General features: G+C 46.3%; 1 protein-coding gene across 1 annotated transcript; it reads right to left on the bottom strand.

Moving 5' to 3' along the window:
* Positions 1–8,499: 8,499 nt before the first annotated feature.
* On the bottom strand, positions 8,500–11,338 carry SAT1 (spermidine/spermine N1-acetyltransferase 1). The gene is made up of 6 exons (XM_050333263.1): positions 11,077–11,338; positions 10,885–10,936; positions 10,718–10,801; positions 9,425–9,526; positions 9,296–9,336; positions 8,500–9,017 (listed from the first exon to the last, which is right to left on the bottom strand). The coding sequence occupies exons 1-6, from the start codon at positions 11,140–11,142 to the stop codon at positions 8,847–8,849; spliced, it is 516 nt and encodes a 171-aa protein (XP_050189220.1). The 5' UTR covers positions 11,143–11,338; the 3' UTR covers positions 8,500–8,846.
* Between the last annotated feature and the right edge of the window lie 5,103 nt (positions 11,339–16,441).

The raw sequence follows: 16,441 nt of genomic DNA, 5'->3' as shown, positions 1-16,441 counted from the left end.
TCCATTGAACGGGACTGGCCCTAGAGTTGAGCTCTGAGGAGCACCACTGATGATCAGCCACCAGACAAATGCAGCCCCATTCACTACAACCCTTTGAGCCCTGCCCTTCAGCCTCATCCCACAGTTCAATACGGGCATCAGCAGTTCACTGTCACTCCTTTAATGGAGACTACACAAAAAAGTGTATCATAATCAGGTGCAACTTATGTACTATTTATGCACATTATCACTCAGGTAGTGAGTGCATTTGCTGTGAATGAAGTCAAATTTACTATATCTCTGTGTAGCTTTAATGGAGACAAAGAAGAGGTACTCACATATTTGTGCTCACCCACGCATGATGCGAGTCACACATGAGACCATGGGATTAAATAAACTGCATGGAAGAAAAGGGGATTCAGTTAATGGTGGCAGCTCTGTTGGATGTCCATGGAGGTTGTTCCCAAGTTGAGGGCTGATTTGAGGTCAGGCCTGGATATCATCCTGGCTGTACTTGCCTGGCCTGGGGTGGTGGCTGAGTTTACAAGGTTTTGGTAAAAGAGACTCTCTGGAAAAAATATTGGTGTTTCGTGCCAGCTGTGTTGCAGAAAGCTGTTTTTGGGAACACTTGTTTCACTGCAGGGAACCGAATTTCTTCACTTATAAAACTCAGTGTATGTTTCACCCACTGTGTTGGGAAGCAGCCTGTGAGACGGGCAGCCAAGTGTGCACCCACGGAGCCATAACACGCCCTTTGCCTGTCACGTTCAAGTCTGAGAGCCTCTTCAGACAAGACATTTCCCTATTTCAAGGAGAAGTGTGAGCTTCCTCTCCCTGTGATATAAAATAGCTGCTGAGGGGCCTGGCGGCAGAGCAAACCCACTGTCAGCCCTCCCCTGCCCACAGCATCCCCAAAAGCCTGAGGAGGGATGAACTCACACCTGCTCCCCACATCTGTCCGTGTTTACCTCAGTGGGTTTCTCCTCCATCACGCTCCCCCCACAGACCACAGTGAGCCCATGTACATCACTCTGGCCGTGGTGTCCTGGCAGTCACTGAATCTCAACCTGCCACAGCTCACCCACTGCAGAGAAGTTGTCTCAGACAAACGTAGGCTCTTCTCAAATACTGTTTTCCATGTCATGAGACTGCTGGGGCTCAGCCTTGCTGGAAAAGGATGCTGTTTCAGCTCCAGCTGGCCTGGTGTGCATCCGTGTGGTGTGTTGGCAGGTGCTGATCCTGCAGATGTTCCCCGTGCTGCAGCCAGGCAGGTTTTGCTGGGTGCAGTGTCACTAGAGGTGACACCATGAGAATCTGACACTTGGAGTTGCCTGTGAGGAACATCTTCTGCAGGCCAGCTGAGGGACTGGGGCTGCACCGTGGCAAGCGGTGAGGGCTGGCCAAGCACAGCCCACACCACACTTGTGTTTCTAACCTTTTATTGCAAGCTGCACATGCTTTAGGTGGATTTACATCTGGTTTACATCCTTTACTTCTGAAAACAGGAGCGCTTGATGCTTTATATCTTAAATCAAAGGACCATCAATTCTTGGATCCAAAGGCTCAACAGCTTCTCTAAGAACAAACAGGAGATAATGTCACATCCTCCTCTACATATTTTCTTGATTTTAGACCTGTGTTAAAAGGACTCTTCACTTTTGCAGTCCTGTGCTTATTCCAGAAGACACCCTAGCTGAGAAACCAGATGTAAGTGTGTGCAAGCAAAGCCCCAGCTGCCCAAACTGTGCTGGAGAGGCACATGGCTATGGGGCAAACCTGGTCCTGCCTGGGAGTGAAGCAGGGATGTCTGATTATGTTGAACTGCAGGAATGAAAAGTGCTTTGGCTTTTAACAGCAGAAAATAATAGCTTGCTGACACCAAGCCCAAATGGCAGGAAAAGGAGCTCTGGCGTTCTGGGTCCCTGCAGGACTTCCATAATCAAATTTCAGTAAAATCATGGTTATGGCAAACCCAGCATGGAAATACAAAATAATTTTATTACTTTTCTGTGCTGAGAAGGTAGTCAACTCATGCCTATAAATCCCAAGTATTTGCTTACGTAAATTATTTTTGTTTTCCTTTGGGATTCTTTAACCTTGTCCTGACTTCACCGTCATTTGTACCAGCTGTACTTTGTAATGCGGTGGACTTTGGTTTGTCACCCTTTTTTACAGTCTGACAGCTTTACAGCTTTCAGAGATATGTAGTTACATAAAATGGGCATGCTTCCTTGCCTGGCTAAGGAACAGCACACACTGATGGCCACTATCTCTTGAATTTTCAGCCGGCTTTGGTTTTGTTTAAAACTGGATTAATAAGGTGTTATTTCTTTGATGCTAGCACTTGCTGCTGCCTCTCTCTGCCCGTTCTGCCTGTTGCTCTTCAGCAATAATTCCTGCTCCTACAGCACGAAATCCAGTGCTTTCTAATTCATTGAGTTATGGCTAATGAGATCAATGGATGGTAAAAGTAATCCAGAAATTATTAATGTATCCCAGGAATTTACCTCTGAGACTTCTGATTTTGTGAAATAAGAGTCTTCTAGTTTCTTTTGATTACATTATCTGGAAAGAATAAAGCCTACACTGTTTCCCTTGATGCCGCCTCCTCCATCGGGTGCGTGGCTTCCTGTGGCAGGCTGTGGTCAGCCCCTGCACCTGGCCTCCTTCAGCACTGCAGACCTCTCCTCCTCCTCCTTTTAATTTACATTTTCTGCTCCAATGGCAAAGCTACAGCTCTAAACAGAGGTTATTACCTCTAGGAGTGGTGAATGCAGATTTTGATCCCTCCCTCTACGTTAACTCTGAAAAAAAAAAAAAAAAGACCCATGTGCCTGCAACTGCAGCTAAAACACATTCAGGCTGTGGTGGGAAATGCTCTTGCACATTTTTGCTAACCCATGGTAGGAAGTTGGCTGGGGAAGAAACCCGAATTCTGTCATGTGAACTGGTTGCAAAAGGCACGAGACTGCAGACCAAAACTGTGAGTCTTTTGTTTTCTCCTGTGCAAGCTGTGGGGTGGTGTTTGTATGTCAGTGCTCCAAGTGGGTCAAATCAGAAAGTTCAGGAAGATCATGGAGAGCCCAGACTGGAGTTTGCTCCTCATGAGAGCAATAAATAAAGACTGTTCAATGGTACCTTTGCTGTGGTATCTGGGTACCTAATTATAGTAACCAGCTTTGAAAAATCTCACCCTGCACTTCTATCAGCGCATTTTGAAAACAACACTGCGATATTCAGTTACTTGGAAACACTGATGGGCTTTCATGTGGAAAACTACTGTCTCTCTCACGTTTTTTTTTTCTTATATGGAGGAAAGTTTCTAGCAGGAATTTCAGGGGTTCATGTTCCATCCCTGCTCAGTGGGTTCCTGGGAGGTGAAGATGTGAAGCTGTACATCATGCTGTACTGCAAATTTTCAGGAGAGGAGGGGCACCTGGTTTCATCTGTTTTGATGGAGAAGGGAAACAGAGTTCAAGAAAATGGAGGTTCCTTTTCCCTTTGAGTGGATGTGACCAGCTGACATCTGCTACATGAACAGTCAAAATATGCCAAGTTCAAAACACAAATAAACAAAACTACTTACCTGAAAGCAGTTTCAGAACAGGGTGTTTGTTTTCCACCCTCATGAGCTAATTATCTCCTGGGGCTTTTTATCTCCTGCTTTGGCCTGGAGTAAATCTGTGAAATAAAACCAAAACAGGTTTGAAAATGGAATTGCTCCCCCTCCCTCCCTATTTTTCCGTTGAGGTGTGTACGTGTGCTTTATTCTGTTATCAGCCACGGGGAGTGTTTCTGATTGCAGAAAAAGTCAGAGTGCGGTAGGGCAAGGCCTGAGGGTCGGGAGATGAACATCCCACGGGGCTGCAGTGGTGGTGGGCTGTGCTCCTACCCCAGAGCCCACGTCACCGTCTTCAGCCTTACACCCTCTCCTCCACGAGCTCCCAGCTGGGACTACTCTGAGCTCCTGATGGGTTCTGAAGCCCTCCATCAAGATTGCATTTACCAAAAACCTTCTGGACAGCAAAAACAGTTCCTCAGGTTGGGACGGGGGTGGGGAGGGGGACGGGGGAAGGAAGAGCCCTGGGAGGGAGTCGAGCCTGGATGGTGAAGTTAGAGCCTGCTTTGAGTTTGCAGTGAGATTAAACATTAGCAGCAGGCACGCTGCTGCTCGCTGCTTTGTTTCAGACAGCAGCTGACGCCTTTATTTAAATAGCGGCCACTTCTCTGAAACCTGACTTCCTAACAAAACAAAACAAAACCAAACAAAACCCCAAAAGGTGTTTAAGCAATCCTGCCCAAGCTCGGAAAACAACTGGACAAAGCCGAGTCTGCTACGTGAGGTGAATTATTTAAAGCCAGGCAGGTTTCCCCGGCGCTGCCATCAGTCAGCCCGTTCCCAGTGGCCCTGTGTGTGCATTCCAGCTGCTCAGCTTTTGCTCCCCCGAGGGATGTGTAAGAGGGGAGCCCAAGGGAGCGAGCGCTGTGAGGAGGAAACTTGTGCAAACTGAAGGAAATAAACCTTCTGGTCAACTCAAAGGAAGGGAGGCATGACGCACACCTCTGGGCTGTCCTCCAGCCCGAGGTAACGCCGTGTGGCGGGGATTATGCCGAGCTTTCCTGAATCTCCCTCTACACGTAGCTGGTGTTTTCCCTGCAGCTGAGACCTTCGCATTCAGCGGGCCAGGCTCCAGGATGGCGAGTCTCTCAAGACAAAACACCACGTGCAGGAATGCATTAAAGCCCCCATATGTTCTTTGGAGGAGAAGTTTGCATTGGCTGTTTGAATTACGTTGACAGCAAAGGCTCTTTACAAGAAGAGGGGAGGGGGAAGGGTTGTTTTTCTCGCATATATTCTCTTTTAACTTAAATGATGTAGACAAAAAAACCTCCTTCCATGCCGTCGCTATGGCTACGGCTCAGATCATTATGCAGAAGCCTGTGAACAGGAAAAGGCCAAGTGGAGAGGGGGCGGCGAGCCCGGCGCTCCTTCAGCTTGCAGTCGGGTATGGTCCTCTGACGCATCCGCCGGCCGCAAGTTTGTCCAAGGCCACCTTTCTGTCCCCACCCGACGGGAACGTGGAAACACCGCAATTGCGAAATCTTCTGCTGGCTTGCTCAGCGTTAGGAGAATTTACCGGGTCATGAGTTTGAGAGCGAGAGCGAGGAGGAGCTTCGCACCTCACTGCCCTGGAGATGTTATCACTGCTGTCATTAACACCGCCTCTCTAACTCTTCCCCTGAGGCTGGCAGGGGAACTGGGTGACGCTGACACACCTGCAGGCCACCTGCAAGCCCTGTGCCCCTGCTGTGATGGCAGCCCACTGGTGTGACACCAGTGAATAGCTCCAAGCCATTGCTTAGCCCACATCATGTCCTCGCGCTGCATCTCAGTGGTGTGATCGTGGTCCTGAAGTCTAAAAAAGTCACACCAGGTGAGATTTCTCCAAGGCCCAAAGCCACAGAAAATACTCTGCTGCGTGTCTCAGTTGTAGTACCAGAGTCACTTTGGCCCCCTGGTAGCTTGAGAAAGTTATTGTGGGAATTTAAAATTGGTCTTGACCCATGGCATTACCACATCACTGTTGGAGACTCTGTAACCAAAACTGTGAGAATATTTCTGCTGGTTTTAAAAACCCTACACTTAATAGGATCTCAACAAAAGTCATGTCTGAAAGGTTAGTCCCAGTCTTCCCTTTCGTGTATGAATGTTTAAAATTATCACCCGTGGCTAGAAAAGGTCTTCTCATTTAGAACCACCTCAGTTGTTTTCTGTGACTCCCAAAGAATCTATTTCATCAAAATCTGTTTAGAAAATGCAGTGGTAGAAGATGAACAAAATACTATAAACAATTCTAAATTGGTTGAAAATTTGACTAAGCTGCTTACTTTCCTAATTATAATGCCTAATTAGTTGGCTTGTTCCGTTCAGTCATGCAGCTTTGATAGCTTTATTGTGCTCCAGAAGTCTGGGGGCTGAGATTGAAGCATGTCTGGCCTAGATATCTAATGAACTGTTAATTTCAAAATAAAAACATTCTTAAACTGCTCTACGAGCAATCACCTTCTGGTCTGATACACGGAGCCAGAAGCACAGCTTAAAATAACTGAAACAGGTTGCACTAGGACTGAGATGCATGAGTAGGTTAACGTAGCTGACAGAGTAACCAGTGAAGTTACTGCAGTTTCACCAAGGAGAAGAGACAACACCCTGGTGCTCAGCAAGAGGTGCTGGAGACCATCTCATCCTTCCCATTCCACCTCCATCACCACCAGGTTCATTGGATGAGCTTACTCTCATCTCCTGTGGCTTGCTGAGTTGCAGAAGAGTACAGGCTCAGCAAGAGCAAGTAGGGAGGTTTGTAGCCTAGGATTTAATCTTGGGACAAGCGAGAAACAGATTTCTGTTCCCCTCAGGTAGGAGAAGGATTTGAACCTCAGGCTCCCGTGCATGGTATCAGTACTCTCACAGCAGCTGAGGTGCTGCACAGATATTTGGGCAGTGTCTGGAAATGCCTGTTTCTTATGCAGAAACCGACCTGCTCAATCAGGGTAATTTTGTGACAGATTCTGTGCTGACAACCGGAGTTTGTTGTCCAGACAACCATTTGGATATATCACAGAATCACAGAAGGGTTTGGAATGGAAGGGACCTTACAGACCATCTAGTTCCAACTCCCTGCCCTGGTCAGGGATGCCACCCACTAGACCAGGTTGCTCAGCCTCCCATCCAGCCTGGCTTTGAACAGTTACAGGGATGAGATATCCACAGCCTCTTTGGGCAACCTGTTCCAGTGCCCCACCACTCTCACAGTGAAGTATTTCTTAACAGCCAATCTAAAAGTGCCCTCCTACAGCTTAAAGCCATCTCTCCTTGTTCTGTCAGTACATGCTCTTGTGAAAAGTCCTGCTTCAGTTTTCCTGTAGCCCTTTTAGGCACTGGAAAGCCGCTAGAAGGTCTCCCAGAACCTTCTTCAGGCTGAACAGCTTGACTTCATAGGTTAAGTGTTCCAGCCCTCTGATCATCTTTGTGGCCTCCACTGGACTCACTCCAGCAGGTCTGTGATCTTCTTATGGTGGGTACTCCAGATCTGGACACAGTACTGCAGGTGGGGTCTCTCAAAAGCAGAGTAGAAGGGCAGAATCCCCCCCTCGACCTGCCAGCCACACTGCTTTGGATGCAGCCCAGGACGTGGTTGGTTTTCTGGGGTGAGCACATGTTGCCAAAACAATGTCGAGCTTCTCGACTACCCCCAAGGAAGAGCTGCCTTCTGCTCTCTTCCAAGAGCTCCTGTATTTTTTACTAGTCTTCTTATTCTTGAGGCAACAGTTAACAGCCACACCTCACACCTGGGCAGAGCTGGCACACTGCTGATTACATCTCAGCTAAAACCAGAAACAAAACAGAAAATAAGGACAGTTTCATGCTAAATGCTCTGCACAGCTTGCTGTTGGCCCTAGGCAGTGGTACCTTATTCTCACAATTAGTTCAGCATTACCCATAGCTGAAGCAATCACTGTCCTCTACTCTCTAGGATGAGGAAGCATCTTCCAAGTGATACATGATTTATGCAGTGACTAAAAGGTTTAAAACCTTGTTTTATCTAAACCAGTTAATAGTGTTATAAGGCAGATAAGTCTCTTCCCTTCCTTTGAGGCAAAAGCAGTGCTGGGCAAAAGAAACCTTTTATTGCTGGGTCACCACAGAGCAAGAGGGGAGCAGCGTAAATCTTGCCTGCATTCACTTTCACCATCAATTCAAGAGAACGGCCAACACAGTAGTGCAAAGTTAACTTGTTTCAAAGGCAACTAAAAAATTGCTGAGCAGCATTGCTTTCATCTACTGCTGCGCAAAGACTTAAACACACAGTATCTGTTTTCTCTTGCTTAACACAGCACTTAATTCAGGCAGCTCAGCACCACTGACTACACAGCACTGAGGCACAGGCAGAAAGGCTGAACCTTATCTGAAATCGCGTACAGAAACCGAGGTCACCAGAAACATCCAAGTTTGGTGTTTTAAAGTCACATAATGGAGCTTTTTTGTGATTTGTAAAAATACTTTTTCCTACAGGTGACCCGTCAAAACCATTTTTTTTGTTCCTTAGGCTTTGAAACCACACCATGATGCATCTTCCCCTTAAAAGGTTATGCCCTTCCAACTGAGGGAGTCTACAGGTAACTGGAAAGCTCAAGCTCCAGATTTTCTGGAGCTGCTTTCCAGAGAGAAGCAGCCTGATTTAGGGATCCCAGCTGTACCTGAGAATGTAGTTCACAAGACAGGAGGCTCTGCACCACACAGGAAGTAAAGGTTGATCTCAAACCCCACCAAACACTCAGGTGCTCATAACTCACCCCTGGGTCCCACAGGCACACAAGTGCACCTTTTACCCACTGGGACTATGGTAAATTGCTTCACTCATCGTGAAAATGTTTGGGTGAATCAGCAAGTCTTTTATTAATTTGCATGTTATTTAACTGAAAACTGTTGGTGAGAAGTAAAAGTCAAAACTACTGCCATGAAGTGAAAACACTATTTATTTTTATAAAAGGCAATAATTAAAACAAACCCTACCAGTGTGTACATTGTACACATTTGAATGACACTTACAAGAATGAAGTTTCCATATACAAGGATTACAAGCCCACACTGGTAAAGGATGCACACAAGCACATACTGAACTTCACAGATGCCAGCTCCAGATCACAGTACCAATTACTCTATGACCACACCTGCATAGCATTGTCATTATTAGGGTCCACACTACTTTATTCCACTATAACATGTACATACACAGAAAGCAAGAAGGAGTTTATTCAGAGAGCATATATACTCGCAGAAAGAATTTATTTGCTGGAATAATCTCTCACTCTTCTGTTGCCATCTTCAAGAGATACTCTTTGTCGATCTTGAAGAGCCTCCACCCCTCCTCAGTGGACAGATCGGAGGCGCCCCTCCTCTTGTAGAACCTGATGGACGGTTCGTTCCACTCGGCGACGAGGAAGTGCATGCTGCTGCAGCGGCACTTCACGGCCACCTGCAAGGCAGGACACACCAGGCGCTCACACAGCAGCCCCAGGGCACAGCAAGAACCCGTGAGACTACTCAGCAACCTATCACCAGTCATCGAGTTCATTCTGTCAGTCATTTCTCACTGTTTACCAGACTCTAGACAATGTTTTAAGCTGTCTAGCGTCCTGTCACCTCCTTTAAGTTGGAGAAGGGCTGAAGGAGAAGCTCCACGTGGTTAAGAGAAAAGCAAGAACACTGCTTTGTGCCCAGTTCTGCTTGTTTAGACTTAGTGATAAGACATACCTGACTCAAGTTCTTCAGAATTTCTGACCCGATACCAAGTCCTAAAGAAACGAAAAGAAACAAGAAACTTAAGATTTAAATATAAAAAAGCCTTATAAGAAGCAACTCGTCTAATTCTGTAATATATACCTCTATACTCGGCCATCACATAAAAATCTTCAAGATACAGCAGTTTTCCAATCCATGGATCGTAAGTGAAGTAATACATGGCAAAGCCCACAACGCATGTTTCTGAAACAAAGGGTGTAACTTCAGCTCATCTGAATTTAGAAGGCAAAAATATTAAAATCTTACAGGCATGTTTAAATATACATATTCTCTGTGACATGCAGACATTCGATATTAGGTTAGAATTTAAAATGAAGTTTACAAGTAAGCACACAATTGAAAATATAATTTCTGACAAACTTTTATCAGCCTAACAGAACAAACTTCGCCCTAGCCATACCCTGAAATCCTCAAAAGCACTATCACAGTAAGTACTAACACAGGGCCTCTTTCTACAAAGTAACGCACACCTTACTGATTTATCAATATTTCCACTCTGGAATACAAGTAAGAACTTTACACATCAGCTCACAATCTAGATGACTGCCCCAGCTCTGCTTCCTTAGCAACTAGAACAGTCTGTCAAACTCTGAAGAACACTGATCTTTCTGTGTACATTTATCAGTAACTACACTGAGTGAGAAGGTCTAATCCCAGGCCACCTTTACAGTAGCATTTCAAGCACCTCAACTTAAGCCTTCATGAGAGCATCATGCTGCTTTATTTACCTTCAGCACCATAAAGTCAAGGTAAGTAAAGCTGCAGCTTCAATTTTAACTCTGTGGCTCAACAGAGAAGAGAAATAACTCTTCCAACAGCAGCCCACTCAAACATAAACCTGGAATATTTTAACTATTTCTGCACATACTGTAAGAGAAGCGTGCAAACAGGTTTCTGATCTACTGTGTCTTTGGTAAAGGTTTGGGAACAGCACTTGTCCCTGTAGACCTTACCTCATATTATGATCATCTACTTTATTGTGTAACGGATCTTTTAGTTACCTCCCCGCCCATCCATGTACACGGAAGGGCCATGTACATGGCGAAGCTAGAGACTGTAACCTGAAGATTGGGGACAAATTAAAGAAAAAAATGTGATTCAACAGAATTACATAAAGGTAAGTCAGGGTCAAACAAGAAAAACCATTTAATTAACTGGAGTCAAGTACATTATGTTACACCTGATCTTCCCACGCTCCTAGGATTAGCAACCGCTTCAGCAGAGCATCACTGCATTTACCAGAACATCACTGCATTTACCAGTTACCCTACTCCTGCTACCCCAGTTTGCTGGTGGAACCTTATGTACAATCGATAACATTAAGCACATGATGCCTTTGTATTTTTAGCATTCAAAAGTATCGGGAAGCCTCACCTTCAGACGACCACTGGTCTTTCGGCACTTCTGCAACCAGACAGTGGTAGAAAGGGTGCTCGCCAAAACCATCCTCACGCAGTTCTGGAAGAGCAGAACACACGGGCGCCTGAGCCACAGACACCGCTACTCAGCCGCCCACCCGGAGAGCTGAGGCCGTCTCATACCTTTCTCCGTTAGCACCACTTGGTCCTCCATGTCCTCGTACTTGGCTAGTTCCTGCAAGAGAAGGAGCCGTGAGCGGCCTCTCCCCGCCCCCCCGCCCTTGCGCAACACCTTGTTTTGCTCGGGCCTCGCCAGCGCTGACCCCCCCGCGCCGCCGGGACGGAGGGACCCCCCGGTCTGCGCCCCGCCCGCACCTTGATCAGTCGCAGCAGGTCAGAGCAGTCCTCGGGACGAGCGGCGCGGATACTGAACGATGCCATTTTCGGCGGCGCTTCCCCCTGCGGCCCCCTCGGCTGACGAGTCCCCGGTGTGTGAACAGGAGGAGCAGCTGTTTCTTCATTCGTGTCCCGGGCGCGGCGGCCACCTGCGGTCAGTCAGGCTGCGAGCATGTCCCGGCGGCGTTCGGCGGCTGCGGACCCTGCGCGGCTCCCGCTGCTTCCCCGGCTCGGAGAGTGCAGCCCGCCCGCCCCGGCCGCCGCTTTTATAGACACCCGCGCCCCGCCTCCCGCCAATGGGCGCGCCCGCTGCGCTCGCCCTCAGCCAATGGGCGCGCCCCGCCCGGACCCTGCCTCGGCCCCGCCGGCGGCGTCTCGTGACTCGCCCCCTCCCCCCTCCCGCGCGGGGGCGCCCCCTGGCGGAGCCGCGGGCCGAGACCCCCCCGCTCACCCCGGGGCGGGACCGGCCCTCAGGGCACCGCCGGGACCGCCGGGACCGCCGGCCTCGCCTCTCCCGCCGCCGGCTGCCCCGAAAAACCCCAAAAGCGAGCCCGGCGCTGCCCCTGTCTCGGGGTTCTGCCTGGAGAGGCACCATGTTAAAGGGCCGCGGCGCCGCCCTGGCCGCGGAGCGGTGATGGCGCGCTTTGTGCACGGCTGAGGGGAGAGGCGGGGGAAAAGCCTCGGTATTTGCTTGGAATACGGCGTAATGGTCCGTATCCAAGCCTGCTGCGCGGGGGAGGGTGTCTAGCACCAAGGTGCGCCCCCGGGTGGGAGCGTCCTGATGGAAAAGAGTTCAGAACACCGAAGTTTAACCTTGGGATCGGGACGTTTTCCAGCCTGGCACAGGCTGGAAAGCACTGTGACTCCCCTGACCCGAGGGGAAGGGGCAGTGCTGGAGGAAGCACAAAGGACAGGAGTGGTTTCAAAACGGGGGGAACTGCCAAAAGTCTGGCCTAAGGGAGGCTGAGACTCTGTCCCGGTGGAGGTATGGATGTCCCTGAGGACAATGGTGGGTAAGATGAGGAAATTCCATCTGGATAGACCCCAAAATGACTTTGGAGTATGAAAAGATGGAGGAATTATTCCCAGCCCTGCTCTTCCTCTGGACATGACCTACAGATGTTGACCTGTGCTGAGGAATGAGCTGGATCATGATTTAGGTGATTCTCTGATCTACGGACCCAGCTGGGCCACCCAGAGAAGTGCAATTCCTCGGCATACATGAGGTTTTCTTTTCACCCTCTTCTACTGCTGTGCAACTATCACATCCATCCTTAGATACTGTAAATAAACTCTTGATCTTAGATTTAGCTTAATCTGACTTAAGAGTAGTTTGGGATATGGGAAGGCACTGTCGTGCTGCTGACTCTCACAACACTCACATTCTATTTTTCAGTGTATCCAATACTGGTCAAGATTCGCCTTTATTTAGACAGAGGGGCAGCATGAAACATGATGCTACAAGAGAATTGCATAAAGAAGTGTGCATTCTGGTGGCTGGTGTTAGCCAAAACCCTTTGGCACACAGTGGAAAGTGCCTGGAGCCTTGGAAGAGTAATTTAGGATTTATGCAAACACCCTAACTGGCTCTGTTTATCCTCTATTGGAGCAAAAAGGGAGATGAGCAAAGAACAGAAGCATTTCCAAATCACAGGGCAGCAGCCAATGGCTAGTAGTAGAAGAGCTAAGATTTATTTCATGGGTTGTGTATCCCTCAGGACAGGGCTTTTGGTAGGGAGACTGAATCTGAATAAAGTAGGAAAGAACAGACTGAACCTAACTACATACATTTAATCAATATACATTTTTTCAATTCCTAGAAGTGACCAGACTGGGATAAAAAATGGACAATACTGTCTCTGTGAAAGACAGCAGTGTTTGTGTTGTCTTAACTCCTCTTGTTTTTCATTTCACAATGAGGAAGTCACGCTATCAGGAAACCTACTGTTGTATAAGAACAGAAAGTGCCTGCCTTCTTTCTTCTCAAGTCAGAAAAGTCACGTGACTTTCGAAGCTGAAGTTTCAGCAAAAAAAACCCAACAAACCCAAACATTTTCCACCTTGACTGTTTTTGAAAGTCCTACTTTAACTTACTCAGAAATATGCTTATACCATGTTACCCCAGTTAATACAGTTCATTGGATTTATCTTTCAAAGTCACAAGACAAAAGGAAAAAATAATAAAACCCCCTTTAAATATAAAAAATAATTTTCTAAGCAATAGGAAATGCAGAGAACTAAGAAGGAAAGAAAGAGAAAGAAAGAAAGAAAGAAAGAAAGAAAGAAAAAGAAAGAAAGAAGAGAAAAATACCTAATTAAGATATCTAGATCTCAGAGACTATGGTGCAATTATTTAGTTACATATTAATAGAGGTATTTTTCCAGAATAAGTAAGATTAATAAGAATATTTTACAAAGAGTTTCTAAAAGAACTCAGTTTTACGAATTAATCAGATTGATGGGGCTTGTATTTTACAGCTTCTTCCTTTTATCTCAGGTCTGTTTGTCATTGAGCAAGTTTTGTCTCATCTTGACATAGCTGAAGTCAGTGATGAAATCTCTAATGACAGGCACAGGGCTTGGATTTTATCCTTGAGTGGTCACAACCTGTTCATCTGCCCTTCTCTCTAAGGCAATGAATAGTGGCAAGTCTCCTGAAAAGGATCAAGGTTTTCTCAAATTATGCAAGTAGGTATGCTGGCAGGTGGTTAGAAAATGTGTTTAAGGTAAACCAGTGTTGAAATAACCTGTTATAATGAAATAGGCACTGAAGTCTGGATTAGCTCACTTTTCTGAACCAGCCAGCGGCTTCTTCCATGCAGAACCTGCCAAGTGTGAATCCATCAGCATTTGCACCAGGAGGGTTGGACTTTGGTCTTTGAGAAGTAGAATGGTTAGAATTACGTGAAACGAGCATGCACGTAATTCCCATTATTCTCACTGCATCTTCTCCCTAAATATTACTTGTAAGAGAAGAACAGAACATTTTGTGCAAAATATCAAGCAGCACCTAATTTTTCAGCATGCAACAGGAACTGCTGTTAATAAAAGCACACAAAGTGTTATGTAGTGACTGAGACATGTTTTCCCCAGATCCTCTCCAGAGATGGAGGTCATGTCTAGTCTGAAGCTACCTGAAATAGCCAAGACAGTTCCTTCAGATCTTTCCACAGCAATGCAATGGAACAATTTATGCAGAGTTATGGGACCTCATCCATACTTGTACCAAAAGCATGTTTTTATTTGTGTCTAATTTTCTAACGTTCTTTTTTCTCAGAGGCTGGACAGAAAGGCTCAAAGTGGGCACCAGTTTTCTTTCTTTACTGTCCAACTAATCAAACTCCCTTTACTTCTCCTATTTTAATTTCTGATTTCCTCCTTCGCTAGGAAGATTCCTTGAATTCCTGCATGAATGCCTCTCTCATGCCTCAAAGGTTCTCTGTTTGTAGTAAGAGAGGAAGGAGAAAAACTCCTTATTCCACGTTAGAATGCAGTGAGTTAATAATTTTTGATTGCACTATTAAATATTTTCAAGTATTTCAATCCAAATTGTATCTCCTGTCAAATTTCTGGAGCAAAATACAGAAGATGCAATTAATATTCTGTATTGACCTGTAATTTTTCCAGATTAGTCTTTGGATGACATTCAGGATTCTCTTAGCATTTTCAACTGAATATTTTCTTCCTCATACTTAGACCTTGCATTGATATTTGTGAGTTCATAGTTGCTTCCAGATATTGTTTAAAGTAACTTCAAATTACAGTTTGTCAACACTAGGTTGTACATAGGAAAAATATCAATGTCTATGAGAATAGTACAGAATACTAAATAAATACTGCAGGAGCACTGCTCAGAATTCAGGGCAAATGCAAAATTAACAGTTTCTCATAATAAAGCTACATGAATTTCCATATGCTGGAAATAAAAGGACCATAATTTTCCATTATTATCTTTGAAGACATATTTTAGGTCATTAGAACCCTATTCCTGTAAGCTAATACATCTCATCTGTCATTTGTAATTTTGCACTTTAATGATTTTGGGATTTAGACATAACTAATTATCTGCCTGCATCCACAAATCACTTATCTCGTGTGTGTAAATAATTTCCTTAATACTAATGGGGGTTCTCACAATGAGCAGGTGGTTTTCTTATGTGTCACAACCAGAGTTTTGTCTTTGGCACAGTCTTCTGTACTGCCCAGAGGGGATTCTTTTCATGGCATCTTGATTTTTGGACCTTCAGCACACATGCATAACAGGTTTCCGCATTTTTTCCCATGAGAGATGAATGAGAAGTTTTGCAATAGCACTGTCAGCTTTTTCACAGAATCACAGAATGGCTTGGGTTGGAAGGGATCTTAAAGACCATCCAGTTTCAACCTCCTGCCGTGGGCAGGGACACCTTTCACTAGACCAGGTTTCTCCAAGCCCCATCCATCCTGGCCTTGAAAACTTTTCTCTGCAGACCCTCAGAGCTGGTCTATGCATGGTCATGTCACAAGAGGCGTGTGGCTGGCTGGGCTGGCAAATACAAGGGCTGTAGCTGGGGACTAGACTTGTACAATGTTTGGGGCGTGGGCTGGCTGAGAGGAGCCTTTCCCCTATCCTGCCATGCCTGCAACTCTCCCACTTGCTGCCTCCTCCAGGGGCGAGGTTCACCCGCCAGGCCCCTCTCCTGTGTGCATGGTTATGCAGTCATGAAACAGCAGGGAACTGCTGGCACCACATCCACCACGGAAAAGCCATGCTAGTAGCAAGGGTCGGTTCCAGGTGGGTTTCACTCGGTGTCCAAGGCACAAAACATCAGTCACTTGGTCTTTTGAAACACCAATCAATTCAAAACTGCAATCTATCGCAAGTCTCATATAAAAAAGACACCAACCCAATTTTTTCAATTAGTTTTGTTTATTTAGAAGCAATTTATCAAAAAGAAGGTGACAGTGAAAAGAGTGATCAGGTGTTACTCTTTCAAGCAATGAGTAATTGGGTTAATGTACTTTCACTGTTTGCTAGAACATGTTTTCTTGTGCCCTCATACAGCCTCGGTGGTGCCTTTGGTAAGTCTTTGGCAAGGTGTGCTTAGCAACTTCATCGCTAACTCCTGACTCCGGTATAGATCCAAGTCCCTGGGAGGTGCGGACACGGTTTCAGCGGGCTCCCAGGTCTGGTCCTCACGGTCTCTGTGCAGAGCCGGGCCTGCCCCTCTGCCCGTGCACCCTGGTGTAGGCCCGAGGCCATCTCTTCTCCAAGGTTCTTCAGCTCTCAGGAACAGAAACAATTCTGACGAGTTAAATTTGTTGATTATTCGCCTGTGCAAAGCGCACAGCTCATTTAACGCGG

Source organism: Myiozetetes cayanensis, unplaced genomic scaffold (genome assembly GCF_022539395.1).
Source record: "Myiozetetes cayanensis isolate MyiCay16 unplaced genomic scaffold, myiCay2020 scf5-8, whole genome shotgun sequence".
In the NCBI taxonomy this organism is placed as follows: domain Eukaryota; kingdom Metazoa; phylum Chordata; class Aves; order Passeriformes; family Tyrannidae; genus Myiozetetes; species Myiozetetes cayanensis.
The sequence above is the reverse complement of the archived record's forward strand: the minus strand, read 5'-3'. Positions and strand labels throughout refer to the sequence as shown.